Source organism: Trichoderma camerunense (genome assembly GCF_050948025.1).
Source record: "Trichoderma camerunense strain CBS 138272 chromosome Unknown V8C40scaffold_20, whole genome shotgun sequence".
Taxonomy (NCBI): domain Eukaryota; kingdom Fungi; phylum Ascomycota; class Sordariomycetes; order Hypocreales; family Hypocreaceae; genus Trichoderma; species Trichoderma camerunense.
Window position 1 is genome coordinate 543,843 of NW_028145350.1, and position 16,082 is coordinate 559,924.

At 51.7% G+C, this 16,082-nt stretch overlaps 2 protein-coding genes across 2 annotated transcripts; both read right to left on the reverse strand.

Moving 5' to 3' along the window:
• Positions 1-284: 284 nt before the first annotated feature.
• V8C40DRAFT_109589 (uncharacterized protein) lies at positions 285-6,759 on the reverse strand. Its single transcript, XM_083210768.1, has 3 exons — positions 1,890-6,759; positions 716-1,825; positions 285-659 (listed from the first exon to the last, which is right to left on the reverse strand). The coding sequence occupies exons 1-3, from the start codon at positions 6,495-6,497 to the stop codon at positions 543-545; spliced, it is 5,835 nt and encodes a 1,944-aa protein (XP_083068995.1). The 5' UTR covers positions 6,498-6,759; the 3' UTR covers positions 285-542.
• Positions 6,760-12,702: 5,943 nt separating this feature from the next.
• Positions 12,703-15,084, reverse strand: V8C40DRAFT_255469 (wax synthase family protein). The gene is made up of 2 exons (XM_083218055.1): positions 13,913-15,084; positions 12,703-13,846 (listed from the first exon to the last, which is right to left on the reverse strand). The coding sequence occupies exons 1-2, from the start codon at positions 14,607-14,609 to the stop codon at positions 12,849-12,851; spliced, it is 1,695 nt and encodes a 564-aa protein (XP_083068996.1). The 5' UTR covers positions 14,610-15,084; the 3' UTR covers positions 12,703-12,848.
• Positions 15,085-16,082: the final 998 nt, after the last annotated feature.

A 16,082-nucleotide genomic window follows, 5' to 3' on the forward strand; every position in this document is an offset into this window, starting at 1 on the left:
GTATTGCCCAACGCCTTGAAAACCTGACAAGATAAATCGAGTGCCAAAAGAAGAAGAAGAAACAACAAAAGCTCTCGTCATCTCAAGATGCCACAATCAGGATCCCCTTCTTCCAACCCAGGTGCCAATTGGCTCTAGCTCCATCATTGAGGAAGAATAATAAAAAAGATTCGACATTTAGTAAGAAAGATGACATGGCAGGAAAGCAGTAACAGGCTGAATGAAAAATTCCACTGCGCAACTGCTATGCTTCTTCAATGCAAAGTGAAACCATGCAATGAAGAGAGAAAGGAAGAGAGAAGGAGAGAGAAAAAGATGGCTTCATGAGACAAACAGAAAAAAAGGTCAGAAAAAGAAAAAGAAAACGCCTGGTTGCTTGCCTATCCCTCCTCAATGCCTTAGTTATTGTGTACACGTGCATCTTGTTCGATGCTGATCCCAGTTTCCATAATAGTAGTAAAAAGCAAATCCGTCGCTTCGTCTTTTGTTTGTTTTGTCTGCCTCGCGCCAACGCCATGGTCAAAATTTCAATTACGCGCTCTCTATGAGTCGGCCAGCTTGGCAAAATGCTTGGACCAAATCCAGCCCACCTGGTCCGTCGGGTCGTCTTGGTTCTTTGCAAGCCAGAGCTCGCCCTTTTCGGCAATCACGTCAAAAATCTGTGTATTGCAATGTCAGCATATGTTGTGCACACTTGGGGCCATTAGAGACATACCTCGCCAGCCTGATATGTCAGGTAAGGATACCCGGCCTCGTGTTTTGTTGTGGAAATGTTAAACTCAAAGAGCGATGCTGCCAACCACAGGATATTGTATCCGTCTGAAGCATGCGCTCGTTCTCGTGACGACGCCCTAGATGACCGCTGGCTTTCTTCGGGGCCGTCTGGGAGAGGCAGAGCGGAGTGAAATAGGTTGGAGAATCTACGGCTGTCATTCTGGTGATAGCTGGAATAATATGTGTTACCCGAGTCTCGTCGGGTATGAGGTGCCGACTCTGTGCTCTGTCGCGGCATTGCCACCGCCGATGAATCGAAGCTCTTGCCCGTACTTGGCCTTGTACCGCCAAGCGATCGAGAGGTTGCTGGCACTTCGGCCGATCTCGGTGATGCCATTCCTCCCTGGCTGCTTGACAGGCCGGCATAAAAGTCTCTATAATAGTACTGGTGAGGACTGGGAGCCGTCGCCCCCAAGCCGCTGGAGGGCCCAGCAGCAATGGGAGATAGAGTAAACGAGCCGCTATGTCGTTTGCCAAAATCAGGCGCGGGCAGAGAAGGCACTGGTTCGCCATTCAAGGGCTGGCCCCATGCTCTGTTCTCTGCTTCTGAAGTCCGCCCCCTCGTCCTGGGGAGGTTGTCGTCTCCGTTCGTCGTCGAGATTGACGTTCGTCCATGGTAGGCCGGGTTGATGATGCCAATGTTGGCCATCATCTCGTTTGCGTAGGGAAACTCTCGCTCGAAAGTTGCCACAATTTCCTCTATTTCCGGCATCTCAGGCGCGTCCGCCAGAACAGCCCTCATCTTTTCCCTCCATATTAGGTACCAATTGGCCTGGATGTTGATGAGGTTGCCCAAGCAAATGTTCCCCACCTTCTCTGTCAATGCCGACAGCTTCGGAAGCTCCTTGATCAGCGTGTCGTTGAGAGCCTCATATTGCTCAACCAGCTCCTTGAGTTTGGGTTCCACACTTTTGCCCGCTTTCTTTAGCTGCTCTGCACGTTCCCATACAACTCGGCGCTTTTGCCTCTTCTTCATAGCCAACGAGGGGTTCCCGTAAGACTTGATGACATGTTCAAATGGCTCGATAACATGCTTTCGTATTTGTGCCAACTATAATGAAAATTAGTACAATCGTCCTGTCAAGTTATTATATGGGATAGAGAAAATGACTTACGTGCTGCTCCAACGCTACTTTCTCGATGTCGCGGATCGAAATGTTAAACTGCACCCACTTGCTCTCCAGCTCAGGGAAGCTGCCTGGCTGGAGTCGCATGACCAACTCAATCGCCGACAGATATTGCAGAAACTCGTGCACGTACGATGACACTTGCCTAGTGTAGAACTCGACATCGCGCAAAACGACCTGTAACCGCAGATAATCATCACTGAACCTCTCCTCCAGCTTGACATACTCAGGATCCTCAGGCGGTCGAGCACCGCCTTGCAGCTTGTCCACCTTCTTGCCAAAGGCTCGAGCAAGTCCCGCCTTCACGTCGGACTCCTTACGTTTTCTACCGACGATTTGTCCGACTAGCTCAAAGTTCTTCTTTGTCTTGTTGATCTCGATAATGGCTTCTTCAAGCGCCTCTTTGGCCACCACAAGCGGCTCTCGATCGGGATGATCCTGGGGAGTGTGTTGTAGAAGCGTCATGATCAGATTCGGGTACTTTGTGATTCGCTGCATCGGTTTGATGAGGAGAGAATCCAAGTCCCAGGCAGCGGTCAGATCCTTGGCCACCTCGTTGCACTCATTCAGCCATATTTGAACCGTCGGATCTTGCTGAATCTGAATGAGCTTTTTGGCCGCCTGGTCGCTGTTTCTCAGGAACCCCTCGTGAGCAAGTTTCATCTTCTCCATGCTGGCTTGGAACGCCGGACCGAGTGACGTCTCGCGGTCCTTGGCGTCACTAAGGTCAACAATGGATGTCTGGCTTTGTTCCGAGTAAAGCGAATCCTCTCTGGCGACAAGGGAGCGCCCGCTTTTCGGCACATAGATACTGGCCACCGCCTCTTTGAGGAGGACGAGGAATGAGGTGTGGAACTCGACAATCTCGTCGCTGTTCCGGAAAATGAGCTTGCTTATCTTCGCATCCAGCTTGGGGCAGGCCTCCGCGGTGCCTTTATAAATCTCTTCTACAATGTTCATGTCTCTTACGAAGATGGCCTCGGTGTCGACAAGCTCTTTGATGACGTTTCGTCTTTGGATCAGGCGGTGCCGCTCTTCGCTGCTAAGATCCTCAGTTTCTTGAATGAATGATTTGGCATCGCTGTCTTGGGGGCCCTGGCCCTCAAAGTACTGGTCCATAGTCTCCATCGACGTCATGTCCATCATCGACAAAGGAGTTTCCGAGTGATGAGAGATGTACTCCCCACTCCCCCGTTCAGAGTTGACCAAGGTGCTACCATACTGGGACTGTTCATAAAATACACTGGACGTTTGCGATTCGATGGCTGAGTTCCGTCCAGAGCGGGGAAGGGCTGGCGGTTCGTGTTTCGGCGACGATAGATACGAAAAGTCAGAAGCCGCCTCTGCAGATAAGTAAGGGATCGAGAAGCCTTCGCCCGTGTCTAATTCCGGGAGCTGTTGGCCGAGTTGGATCGACGACCGTGTCGAGTCGACAGAAGGGCGAACTCCGGCGCTGTGATAAGAGAAGCTTCTAATGGAGGAATCGTCCCTTCCAGATGAACCACCAGACAGCTTCCATGAAGTCGCTCGCATTACAGGCGACTCTGAGGCCTCGGAGTGTCCCATACTCTCCACAGAGACGTTAGTCCATGCGGTTTGATGGCTTGATCTGTCGGCCCGGGATATCGAGGGCGGCGCCAAAAGTTTGTTTGGTGGACCCGCATCGACCTGCTCGTCATGCGAAGGATAGAGAAGGTCATCAAAGGTTTCTATGTCCGATGATGCACATGTAGAAGCCCTGTTCGGCGAATGGGCGGCGCCGAAGCGGTATGGGGACCGCTCATCCTCCATCCCGTCTCGGTCGTCCGTCTCTTCGGTACAGGCATCTGTGGCGGCATCATCGATATCAGCACGCATGCGGCGAGCCATTGCCGGAACGCTTTCTATGTCTGAGTGGCAGTCTGATTCATCTTGAATATCCAGTCGGGGAAAAGACGCCGCCCGCGCAGTCTGCTCGGCAGCAGGGGGCTCGTGCGAAGGCTGCGGCAGTATCGTCACAATGGTTTGGTAATCTTGGTGCACATGGGTCTCAAAGGAGTTCTCCTGATGCTCATTGTCGTAATAAGCGTCAGGGATAAACTGCTGGTCGGTATGGCTATCTTGGCTAATGTGATGAGTCGCAGGGCGCGGCCGCGGCGGCGACGATGGAAAGTCGTCGTCCTCAAAGGGGCTTCGGTACTGAGAGCGTTCTCGTTTCGGCACTATGATTTGGGGGCTGAGCGGCCGATCGGACATAGTCAGTTCGGAAAGCTCTGCCTGGGGCTCAATATCAAACTCGGTAACAGCAGAGGTTGCTGAAATAGTTGACAGAGGCCGTTGCTTTCTTGCTGCGTTAGCGGACGGTGAAGGTTCAGGGAAGCTCCCGGGGATACCCAGCGTCGGCGAATCATCATCCTTGCCAGGAGCTGGGTGCGAGGCTGCATCTGTCGGGATTTCTAGAAGGCTTGCGCGGTTGTTCTCCACAACAGCACGAGGGTCATGATCAGCTGGGAGCTCCACGGCCGGCTCCCTCGCCGAGGAGCTTTCGGCCGGCCCTGTCTCCGCTGCCTCTACCTCTGGATTTACGAGGTCTTCTGCTGGCTCGTTACTTGAAGCCTCTTCCTCCCCGGCGGTCACCGTGGTAGGTGAAGCCGTAGTTGTAGTCGTAGTTGTATCTGTATCTGGAGCGGTAGCTGCAGTTGTGGCGGTTTCTGCTTTGGCCTTGGCCTCCTCCATCTGCTTCCGCCTCCTCTCCACCGCCCTTTGGCGCACCTCGTAGGCCTGGCTTTCTCGAATGGTCTTGGTGTACGCCAGTCGAATGTGCTCTCGACGCTGTTCAAAGTCTATAGGTCCAACAGCTATTATCTTACGCTTCGCTGGGTCGTACGTCTTTGACGAAGAAGGGGTATCCCTCGCATTTGGACGTGCAGGGGGCTTCGTTTTGGCCGCCTCTTTCATTCGGGAGCTTGCTGTTGTCGCTACGGAGACTGGCTGGCGTGGACGAGAGCTCCTCAAGGGCGGTGAAAGCTTGGGCGGCGCGGTGGACACGTACGCCTGGAGCCTGTTGTTGCTATTACTTGGTGTAACCAGGCCCGTGGGAGGCTGTTTTCGACCTGTCTGCGTGGGAGTTTTCGCTCGAGTCGTCGAGGGGTTCGGCCTGGCTTGTCTGCTACTACTACGACCATTGACCGGTGGTCTCCTAAAGGTTGATGGTGAATTCGATCGCGAGGAAGCGGGACTGGAGTTGGAGTTGGTTGGGCTCGCTAGTCTCCTGCTGATGGAAACAGGTAGTTTGGAGCTTGCACCTGCTGACGCGTGTGTGGCGGAGTGGGCAGTGGCCTCTGCTGCTGCAACAGCCGTTGCCGTTACCGTGGCCGCTGCAAGTGCCGCTGGTGTTGTTGTTGCTGTTGACGTGGCTGCGGGCGGAGGCGATTTATGAATCAAGGGCAGGAGATGTTTCGTCGCCGAGTGATCGCTGCGAGATCGCGTGTGGGTTTTGGGTGCGCTCCCTCGGGACATGTGGAGGTCCCTGTACCAGCTGGATGGAGATGCGGGCTCGGCTTCGAGGTCGGAGAAGCTGCGTTGACGGCCCACGAGGCCGTGCACGTTGGATTCGGACGTTCTTCGAGGTTGAAAGTTGTCGATGCCAAAGCCGGCGGCCACGACGTCGTGCTGGCCCGGGGGGATTTCTCCGAAGAGTAGGCCCGGAAACTGAGGGTTAGACTTTGGAGATGGCGGCGACGGTTGGGAGGCTGAATGTGGGGAATTGTGTGGGCGAGGTGTTATAGAGCTGGAGGCAATTGAGTTCCCGTTAGTGGATGTCTCGGGTGGATGGTTTCCAATGCGGTTTGCAAACGACCGTGAGCTACCCGACATTTGCTCGCGCTCAGCATGCCTTGTCTTTTGCAAACGACTTGACGTCGAGGTCGAGCCCGAGGTCGAAGCCGATGACGAAGACTGCTTGGACGAGTTCGAAGCGGGGATGCCAGAACGAGTATTTGCGTGCGTGGACGAAGAGCCTGACGAGCTGGGCTTCGGCTTCGGTTTGGGTTTACTCGTAATAGTATCTTGCCTGACCCGAGCGACTGGAGCAACCTGGCGCGGAGGAGGTCTGGGGATGGAGTTGGGCCCGCCGGTCTGGTCGAAGCGCTTCTTCAGATCCTTAACGCTGGGGGCGCTGGCCGAAGGGGATCTCGACGTCGCGGCTGACTTGCGGTCGAGGGGGTTCGAGGCGGAGCGCATGGCAGTACCGGTACCCTGACGGCCAGCACTGCGATTTGCAGGCGGCTGCAGGTGTCTTGCAGCAGCCCCATCGGTGTCGGGAGGCGGGACTGGCGAGGCCATTGGGAAAGGCTGCGGCTCGCCGGGTGCTGTCTGGTAGCTCTTGTAAAAGTCGTCAGGATCTAAGGTGGCAGCAGCATGGTGGGCGAGGACCTGAGCATTGGTGGTTGAGGTGGGCAGGACGATGTCGTTGGCAGGGTTAGAGTAGAAGGCAGCTGGGTTGGAGCTCGAGTGGTCAAGAAGATGGGGGAGATGGCGAGCCGGCGGATGAGCATCAGCATCATGGGCGACAAGCACGCTATCCAAGTCCAAGTCTAGGTCCGGGTCCGGGTCCATGTTCGACGTCAATGCCAGAGCATCACCCGCGCGGTCGAAGCTGATTTGATGCTGATTTGACGGACAGCGACTGGTCAACAGCGACTGATCGGCAACGACTGGTCAGCGCACGTCGAGGCGAGAGGAGAAGGCCCGGGCATCGAAGCTGCTGGTTGTCTCGCTCTTGGTGTCTCTCCGTCTCCTGTGGCGGCAACTTCGTTTGCTTCCCCTGGAAGACGGGCTTTCGAAGCTGCTTGGCCCTGGCTGTTCTGTGAGACGTGGGAGAGAGGGGATGGGGGGTGGTGATTGGAAGGCGACGGGGAGATGGAATCGAGGTGCTGCAGCCTGCAGCCCGGATACGACGCCCAGGGAGGTGGGTGATCCAACCAGGCCTGCTCATTAACGGCCTGCTAGCAGCCCTGCCCTGGGTCCCCTGTAGCTGGTCCCCTCAATGGGCCTCTTGGGTCCTCTCAGGGCTCTTTCAGCCCACCGGGGCATGTCACTGCGCTGCTTCCCACTTCTGCGGGCTTCAGGTGCTGCTAACTTGGGAGCTAGCGGTGCATGTACATACCGACTGCTCCGTGATGTCCAGCGACTTGGCCGACTAACGTCAAATCATCATTCATGGGGGGCGGAAACGTGTTAGAGATGGACGGGGGGTGGCTTATAGTCTCCGCTATTAGAGTCCGGAGGGTTTTTTTCTCTTCCATGTTCCAACTTTTTCTCATGTTCTATTATCTCAGTAGTACTACTAGGTACCAAGGACTCTAGTCAAGAGAACGGCCATGTTTCACCTTTATGGATTGTTTCTTCTTTTCTTTTTCTTTCCGCTTATGTGATTCCACTTGCTCGCTTTGGGGAAAGGAAGAATAAGCAAAGAAAAAAAAAAGAGAGAGAGAGATGCAGTACAAGAGAATGGATGGGAGAATTTTTTCTTATCGTTCTCTCTCCCGGCTCCTTTCCCGTGTGCCGGTGGAAGATAATTGGTACTCGCAGTGGGATTATGTGACTACATCTGCACGGCTTGTTCCGCATCTCCCTGGCGACAGTTTTGCACCTTGTCTGAGAATCCAGGGGGCTGCATATCGGGTTGCTGATGGAGGGCTGGCAACCAACGGCCAGACTCCGTACCTGATGCAGGTATCATCACTTCCCCCGAGTCCTATCCGTTGATCTCTCACATCCACTACCACATCCATTACCATACACAGCCCTTGGCGGCACACGCATGTGCGTGCATATTGCATGTGTGCAAGTCGGTATGGGCTCGTACGAGCAGGATTGCACAGGTGCCGCCACCTCGGCGAGGGAAATTGGCAAACCGTCTCCCATCCGAGAACAATTGCGCCGAATGCAACTCGGCTGATGTGATGCCCAGCCAGCATCCATCGGTATTGGCAGCTCCCACGATCTGCTGCGAGTCCTGAGACCCGTTGGCTCCCACTGAAATTTTACATGCATACGAGCACATCCTTGACTTTGGACTAGTGGCCCTTCTCTCCATCACCTTGGTACTAACCTAGTCTTGCCGGACAGATAACCTTGGATCCAGGCACCTTGGACTGTATTGCATGTAACAAGCACTGGCTTCATTCAATGTTGCATCCAGTCCGGTCCACGTCGGCATTTATCGACACATAAGCATTCCCGTGTGGTGCTCCATGGATGCATCGTAATTTTGTTTGTTTGCCATCTGTCAGAGCAACATCAAATGCCTGTCGGCAGCCGATGATGCCAACGGCTCACACCTTTCCACCCGCCTCTCGCCGTGATTTGCATCCATCGAGTTCAACTTGCTTCATTTCAATGTCGGCAGCTAGTAACAGCGACCAGGTGTCCACGTTCTGCCTCTCCGATCGCGATCGCGATCCTCGGACGCGGACGCGGCAGAACCTTGTTGACCCTTGCCAAGGCAAATCCGTTGGACAGCTTTTAGCACGGAAATGCCTAAACCTGACAGCGGTACAGGTACTTTGGACATGCTGCTAGACACGCTGTTAGTGCGGTGCCTGATAGTGAATGACGGATAGCGCTCCGCAGTGTTGAAACTATTTCTCAGCTCTTACTAAGGCTCGATTGAAGATAGCAACATTGAAGCTTAACCTCCTACTGCTCTTTGTTCAACTTCATCCAGCCACAACTTCAGCCACGACTTTGATGTTAGTGCATTGATGCTACTACTATTTACATGCAGCCAAACGCGGTGACGCGACTGTAGCTCAACATCATTCTAAAAGAGATGCCTCGAGGCAAGAAAAGGAAGCGCGACACAAAGGACGCGTCAGGCAATCAGAATCTTGCCTCATCCAAGCTTCACACCCCCGTGAAGAAAGACTTACTGCTGCAGCACTATCCCGTCGTAAGCACACTAAGGGAGCATGTGCTGTCCAGCCTTCCAGATACCTCAAAGATTAGGCGGAAGAAGATTGCAGCCTTGGGATCCGGCGTAGATGCCAGTGCCATAGAGAAACAGCTTGCCCATGTCCTTGACTCAACCTTGGTTGGCACCAGTGCTTCGACTAGTGCAAAATCCGACTCAGAGGAAGCTACATGGCAGCAGTGGTTGTCCTTCTCCCAGAGAGGAGATGAATCATATGTGACTATATCTAACGGAATAGCTGCATCAATTGCCAAACAATCCGAGGTCTGTCACTGTCTCCCCGACTGCAATTACGAGTAATAGCTCGAACGAGGCTAAGTAGCCCAATGTAGATTATTGATTTTGTCATCTGGCGGCTGTTTACAAGAGAGAGAGGGCCGTGGCCCAAGCACATCCTATGCGATGGCTTCCGTAGAAATGCCAGAGACGATCAATCCGTTAGATCAACTATCCCCGGAACAGGAATATTCAGCCTCTATCCCAACTTCCATGTCATGGCCCTTAGAGAGGCTCCATGGCCCCAGCTCTTGGCCCTCCTAGGTCAGGCCGGTGAGAGAGTAATGATCAACCTGCTATCGGAGTGCTCTGTATTTCTCAAAGTTGATGCAGGCCTCGACAACTACCTTCAACTTACTGGTAGGTGGAAGATGCTTAGAAGATCTTTGTATACTCTTTGCTGACCATTGCCCGTAAGGTATCCCCTTATCCGAGCTGGATGCCACATCGCTGGACCATAAGTCGAAGCCTCAGATACGCAAACCCTCAGATATTACCATTGTTCGCAGTAGAATCTTCTATGCAAAGCCGGCTACAACTGCAAAGGGCCTGGTTCAAGCAGGTTTCAAGCATATCCGTTTGTCAAACTGTTTACTGATATAACCTTGGAGATGATTGCTAAGCATAGCTAGATGCATTAAATCGCCATCCCTATTCTAGTGAGGCCTCTGGCGCTGATGCGGATAGCCAGAAGTCGATGAAGATTCGACAGCAAAACGAGGCACATACGATCAAACTCATGATGTACATTTTCCCCCGCCAATTCGGCTTACACAACGTCTTCACTTCTGCCATTGATGCGAATCAAACAGCTCAAAAGTTTCACGATTACACCCTTCGTGAAGATGAAATCACCAAGAAAATGAGAGCCAGTAAAGGCTTTCCCGAGATGTCATTGCCAAAGTTGCCCAAACGACTAAGGGGCTCCACCAGAGACCTCGTGCAGCGTTTACAGGTTCTTCATGCCCGATGTTCTTCTTTTGAGCTTCTCAGACACTACTGTCCAACATTCCTCGATGGATCTCATGGGAAGAAAAAGCAGACTGGAACTTCAGACTCATCCTCCATCACAGTTGCACTTCCAGATCGAGCGACCCAGGCCACTGATTCTCAAGCCAAACGGCGCGTACGCCGCTATCCCACGGATACTTCGGTGCTCCCCGAGTATAAATCCGTCGTGGAACTAGCATGTCCCATCACCTGCGTATCGGCGTTTTGCCAAGCTGCACTTTCAAAGATTATCCCAGACAACTTCTGGGGTAGTGAGAAGAACTGCCATAACAAAATTGTATTTCTCCGCAAAGTGGACCATTTTATCAAGCTCCGGCAGTTTGAAGTAATTTCACTACATGAGATTGCACAAGATTTCAAGGTTGGTAGAGTCCTGAAGAAAGGGACAATTTGTGATATTTTGCTCATAAGAGATTTAGGTCACAGAGATTGCTTGGCTGGTTCCTCCCGCCTGCGAAGGGCAGAAAACTAGCACGACGGATATAAAAAGACGATATGAAATATTTCACGAATTTCTTTATTATGTTTTTGATTCGCTTTTGATACCCCTGATTCGAAGCAATTTCTACGTTACGGAATCTAACACACATCGGTCCCAAGTTTTTTATTTTCGCCATGACGTTTGGAGGCTAGTAGCAGAGCCATCGATGTTGAGCCTCAGGGAAGGAATGTTTGAAGAAGTCAAGCTGAATGAAGCGACGCGGATTCTAGATTCTAGGCGGCTAGGCTTCAGTCAGTTGAGGTTATTGCCCAAGGGCACCAAGCTACGTCCCATTATGAATCTCAGACGCAGGCAAATGAAGGGCTCCAGATGGCTTGGCCCCAGCATCAACTCCATTCTCAAGCCCATCCACGCTGCATTGAAGTTTGAGACGGTACGTATTATGAGCAGGCTCTTTCTCTTCCCCTTTTGAAAGCACATGGTGCGTGTGGGTTTAACTGAGGCTGACCAAACGCAGTTGACGAATCCATCTAAGCTGGGATCAACTCTTTTCGCTGTTGGGGACATTTACGAGCGCCTTAAATCGTTCAAGGAATCTTTGATGCCAAATAACCAGCGCAACTTCTATTTCGCTAAATTGGACGTTAAAGCTGCCTTTGACACAATACCTCAGTCGTCGGTTCTAAACTTGATGCGCTCAGTTCCCAGCCAGGCTCAGTACATCATAACAAAGCATGCAGAGGTGAAACCAGGCGAGCGACTGGGTCTCACAGAAGGGACCGGTCCATCCAAACCCGTTCGCCGATGGCACTCCACAGCCGTGCCCCAGAGCGAACCGACCTCGTTTCTCAACCGGCTGGAAAGCGGTATGGGAAGCAAGAAGAAGAATACCGTCTTCGTCGACAGTGCGGCTTTCCAGAGTCACGAAACGCGCAGCCTGTTGGCTCTCTTATCCGAGCATGTCGGGCGCAACATTGTCAAAATTGGCAAAAAATACTACCGGCAAAAGAAGGGCATCCCTCAGGGTTCCATTTTATCGACATTTTTGTGCAACTACTTCTACGCCGACCTAGAAGCTCAGCACCTGGACTTTCTGGACGGGCCAGACTGCCTTCTGCTGAGGCTCACCGATGATTTCTTGCTCATTACGTTAGACAAAGAGAAGGCTATTCGGTTCGTCGAGACTATGCATCAGGGACTTCCTGAGTATGGAGTTGAAGTGGGCCATGACAAAACGCTCGTCAACTTTGACATGCATGTTGAAGGCGAAAGCGTGCGAAAACTTGGCAGTGATGGCAAGTTTCCCTATTGTGGCACGTTTATCGACTGTAAAACCTTGGAGATTACAAAAGATCATCGTCTGGACAAGGATATTGGTACGTGGTAGCATTTGTAAACCTGCCAGGTCTGGTGCATCTTGAGTTCTAGCTGACGATACGCATCCGTTATAGATATATCAACGTCTATTACCGTTGATTTCGGGCGATCCCCAGGCCAGAATTTCCAGCGTAAAGTGCTCAGTCAGTATTATCCTTTCCCCCATCTCATATATATACTCTTTGGGGTACGCTAACATAATAAAACTGTGTATAGACTCGTTCAAGTATCAGTCTCATCTCATGTTTTTCGATACGGAACACAATTCAGTCGACACTGTTCTTGGCTCTTTGCGCGGCGCATTCTCCGAGACTGCGCTCAAGATGTGGGCTTATCTGCGATGTTTGTCTGCGTCTACGCGACTCTCAGTGAACCTAATCATTGGTAAGTATTTCGAGTGTTTAAGTGGGTGGAAGGTTATGAGGTGCTGACTATTCTCTTTCTGTAGGGACAATTAAAAAGGTCGTGGATATCGCATTCTTAATCTTGACGAGTAAATGGAGAAAGAAGCGGTTCGAGAAATATGCGTGCGAGATTCGTAAGGGGCAGGTTATTGCGTAAGTTTGAAAGTCCCATAGCCGGTTGTACGTGTGCTAATAGTTTCAAGCACCGGGTATTCTGCCTTTTTGGAAGTATTCAGTCGACGACAGGCTGGGTACGGCGAGGTAATTGCATGGTTAAAGGAGGAGACTGCGCGTCTCGCTACGACGAAATGAGGTACGAAACTTTTTGCGGGAGAATGGAGAAAGGCGTTTAATCAAAAGCTATATACACTATTAATACAAATGATAAATCCAACATTCGTCTGTCCAGGTATCTTGTCTATCCGTTCCATGTAAACCATTCCCACAAGGAGATTGAACCCAACAAATATGATACATGCCATCTACAATGCTATTCCAGTCTGCCACCACGTCTCTCCGATGTATAATTTAGGCAAATGATCCCAATCCCAACGCCACCAGTGATCTCCCTCATGTCCAAATCCCAAAAACCGGAACAGCGATACGGGAACCGGCTCAACCAGCCACAGCCCCGTCGAAGAAAGGTCGTCAATAAAAAGAGGCGCCGTAAAGTACAACCACGTCAGCGCAAAGCAAAGATTCACAGTCCGAGACACAACCCGCGGCGGCCGTGGCAAGTACGCCCGGAAGAGCCACGCCACGCATTGCTGGAGCACAATGCCCGTCGCCTGAAGAAAGAAGAAGGCCGGTGCCCTCCAAGGCTTCGTGTTTGGCACGGATGTGAGGCTGCCTGAAGCATGTAGGATCCCAGACTGCAAAAAAGATATGAGAATAGCCAGCAGGGAAGCAAGCCGCGTGCCTCTTTTCAAATATCCCTCTCGAAAGAGATATGTTACTGGAGCGGCAAACTGCATGCGGAACGTCTGATGCCACATGCTGCCCCACCATCCAGCCAGACCGCGGTCGAGGACCTGTCCAAAGGAGCCAAACGTCGAAGCAAACTGGTATAGAAACCCCCGAGAAGGATAGAAGCGCTTGGCCATCCAGTACTGCGCCAGGTCGGATACAGCAAAGACGGCCTCAATAGCAGCGTACACACCGGCAAGACAGAATATTTCTCTATAAGCGAGGAGAAGCCATGGGGGTATTCTTTGGAGGTGAGGCGGAAGCACGTAGTTTTGGTGGTCCGGTCCGAGGATGAAGTAAGGGTCTTTCACCATGTACACGGAAAGGAAGTCGAGGACGAAATAGAGAACGACGACTTTGGTGAGACGGTCGCGGACAAACTCGGCCTGAGTGAGATAGCGCTTATATCCGCTTCTACTGACCGTTGGTATTGAGTCCATGTCGACTTTATCCCCGTAGGAGATTTGAGAGGGGATTTTAGGCCGGGGGAGGGATGCGACGGACCAGTTCCAACCTTTGAAATGGACCAGTTAGTCGGTCATTGTCATGGCAAATATCAACTGTCAAGAATGCTACTCACCAGCGCATCGGAAGCTAAGTATGAGATCCGTGGACCATGCCAGCCGCTCAAGAAAGCCTCCCTCGGGGTAAGGCTCCCAGATATACTCAAATCCCTCCTCTTGTTGCTTGACCTGTGATTTCAAGCTTTTGGATAGCTTCTTTCGTGTTCGCAGCTCGTTCCCATTTCCATTCCCATTCCCATTTGTCTTTTCGCTCTCCCCCTTGCCATCATGGCCTGTAACTTCAGCATCTGCCGAGTCCTGTCCAGGAGTGCCGTCCACTTCACCGCTTGTCGCTTTTATGAAGCCAAAACCTTTCTTAATCCTCAGTACTCTAGCCGCGTCAAACTGCGGCCTCGTCCAGATAAGCAGGTTCAAGCTCAAGACAGTCCCCCACGTCGCTGCCAGCCCAGCCGCATACGCGCACGCCATATTCGTGCTTGAAGCATACCGCAAATGATAGACATTGGACCACACGATAAACGCCATTGCCAGCCATCGCGTATGATAGAACCACATCCGGCGCTTATGCGGAACAGCCAACCACAGCGCGGGTACGATGAACGGGCCAAGCAAACACCAGGGCAAAAGCAGGGGCTTTGCGGTGCCGTTGGCGACGGCGAGCCTGAAGGTGTCGCCGTACGCGGTCCGGACACCGTAGCTTAAGCCTTGGATGGGCATTTTGGCCACGATGTCGTCGATATTTGGTGGCTCCATGGCGTTTTTTTGGTTCCCAGTCGCTTCCTTTATCTATATCTCTCTTCTTTTTCCTTTCCGAATGTGTCGTGTAGTGAATGCAGCGCAAATGACACCAATGAGCAGTCGTCTCTGATCAGCCGATGGGCGTCCGCCTGGCCTTGATCATGATGCGCAAAAACACGAGTTGCTTCAGCCCAGCCGCATGTGAGACTTTAGACCGCGACCACGTTGTTATGTTTGCTCAAGCCATGCGACTTCTGGGTCTTAGTGGCTGGTTAAGCAGACACAAGGCGGTCTGGTGACAGGTTCAGTCGCCTTGTTTTCTCCGAATTCTCGTGGCGTCGCTAGGGAAGAGGCACCTGGCAGTCGTTATATGAAGTTGCTGGAACGATACGGAGGATATCGACCTATCGGGAGAATGGTCTGCAGCATTTGGAAATTAAAGCAGGCATTCGGCTATGGAGCTACAAGGGTGGCGACGCTAATCATCGATCTTGGTTGAGAAGTGATTATTTGTCTGGAGTTGGAGAAGCATGATCCCTGTACGAGCTAAATCTCCCCCTCTGAGATGCTACCCTGCAGCGACCCTTGATTTTTCACTTTTTCACTTTTGTTTGAAAGCCCTCTGGGATATACTCGAAAGCCGTGTATCGGTATTGTAGAGTATTTGTTTTTCTGAATTAAGCTTTATATCAATTTATTCCTTGGCAATTATCAATGTAGCAGCGAGTTGGTTGAGTTGTACTGTATTGGTGGACAACGTCAATGTCGATCCGTCTCCACGATACAGCTTCTGGAGCAACAACTATGGTAATGCTGACAACAAAGAGGCAAAAGAAATACATACGCTAGAATACCACTAGATCAGCCATTCCATAGATGCTATAATCTGCTAGCAGTATCTGATACCAATTCAGGCTAGTGGAGGCATGCTAGAGATCATAGAGTTGTCATCCATGATTCATCAACCACTCTCTCAAGTGCCTGGTGGCTCTGGCTCAAATACCAAGCAAAAAAGAAAGGATATAAAAAAACACCAAAAAAAGAAGGCGCATTCGCATTTCGAACGCCGGGATTTGCACCCGGGCTGTTGACATTGTTAGCAAGCATTTCTGAGCAGTTGACAGCTGCGGCACTCACTCTCTCCCTTGGGAGGGGAGCAGGTTCACTACTACCCCACGTCCGAGTTGCAAGAGATTGTTTGTATTGTAGCTTATAAAGGTATCTGCTGAAGTAGAGAGAGGCTTGAGCTGACAGCTGGCACGGGTGGGCGTTGTCTGTGCGATGCTGGCGATGTAGCTGATAGGTGAGTGTTGGGGAGATGGGAGATTTAGCATCGGATGGCAGCAGGGTGTCATGCAGAGTCCCGATTTCAACTCGGATTATTTCTATTTAGCATATGCTTTTGCGTTAAGGAATTGTATTCAATTAATTATTCATTATCAAAGCATGTCACAGAGAATCAGAGCCGGCATATATCTCATACAGAAC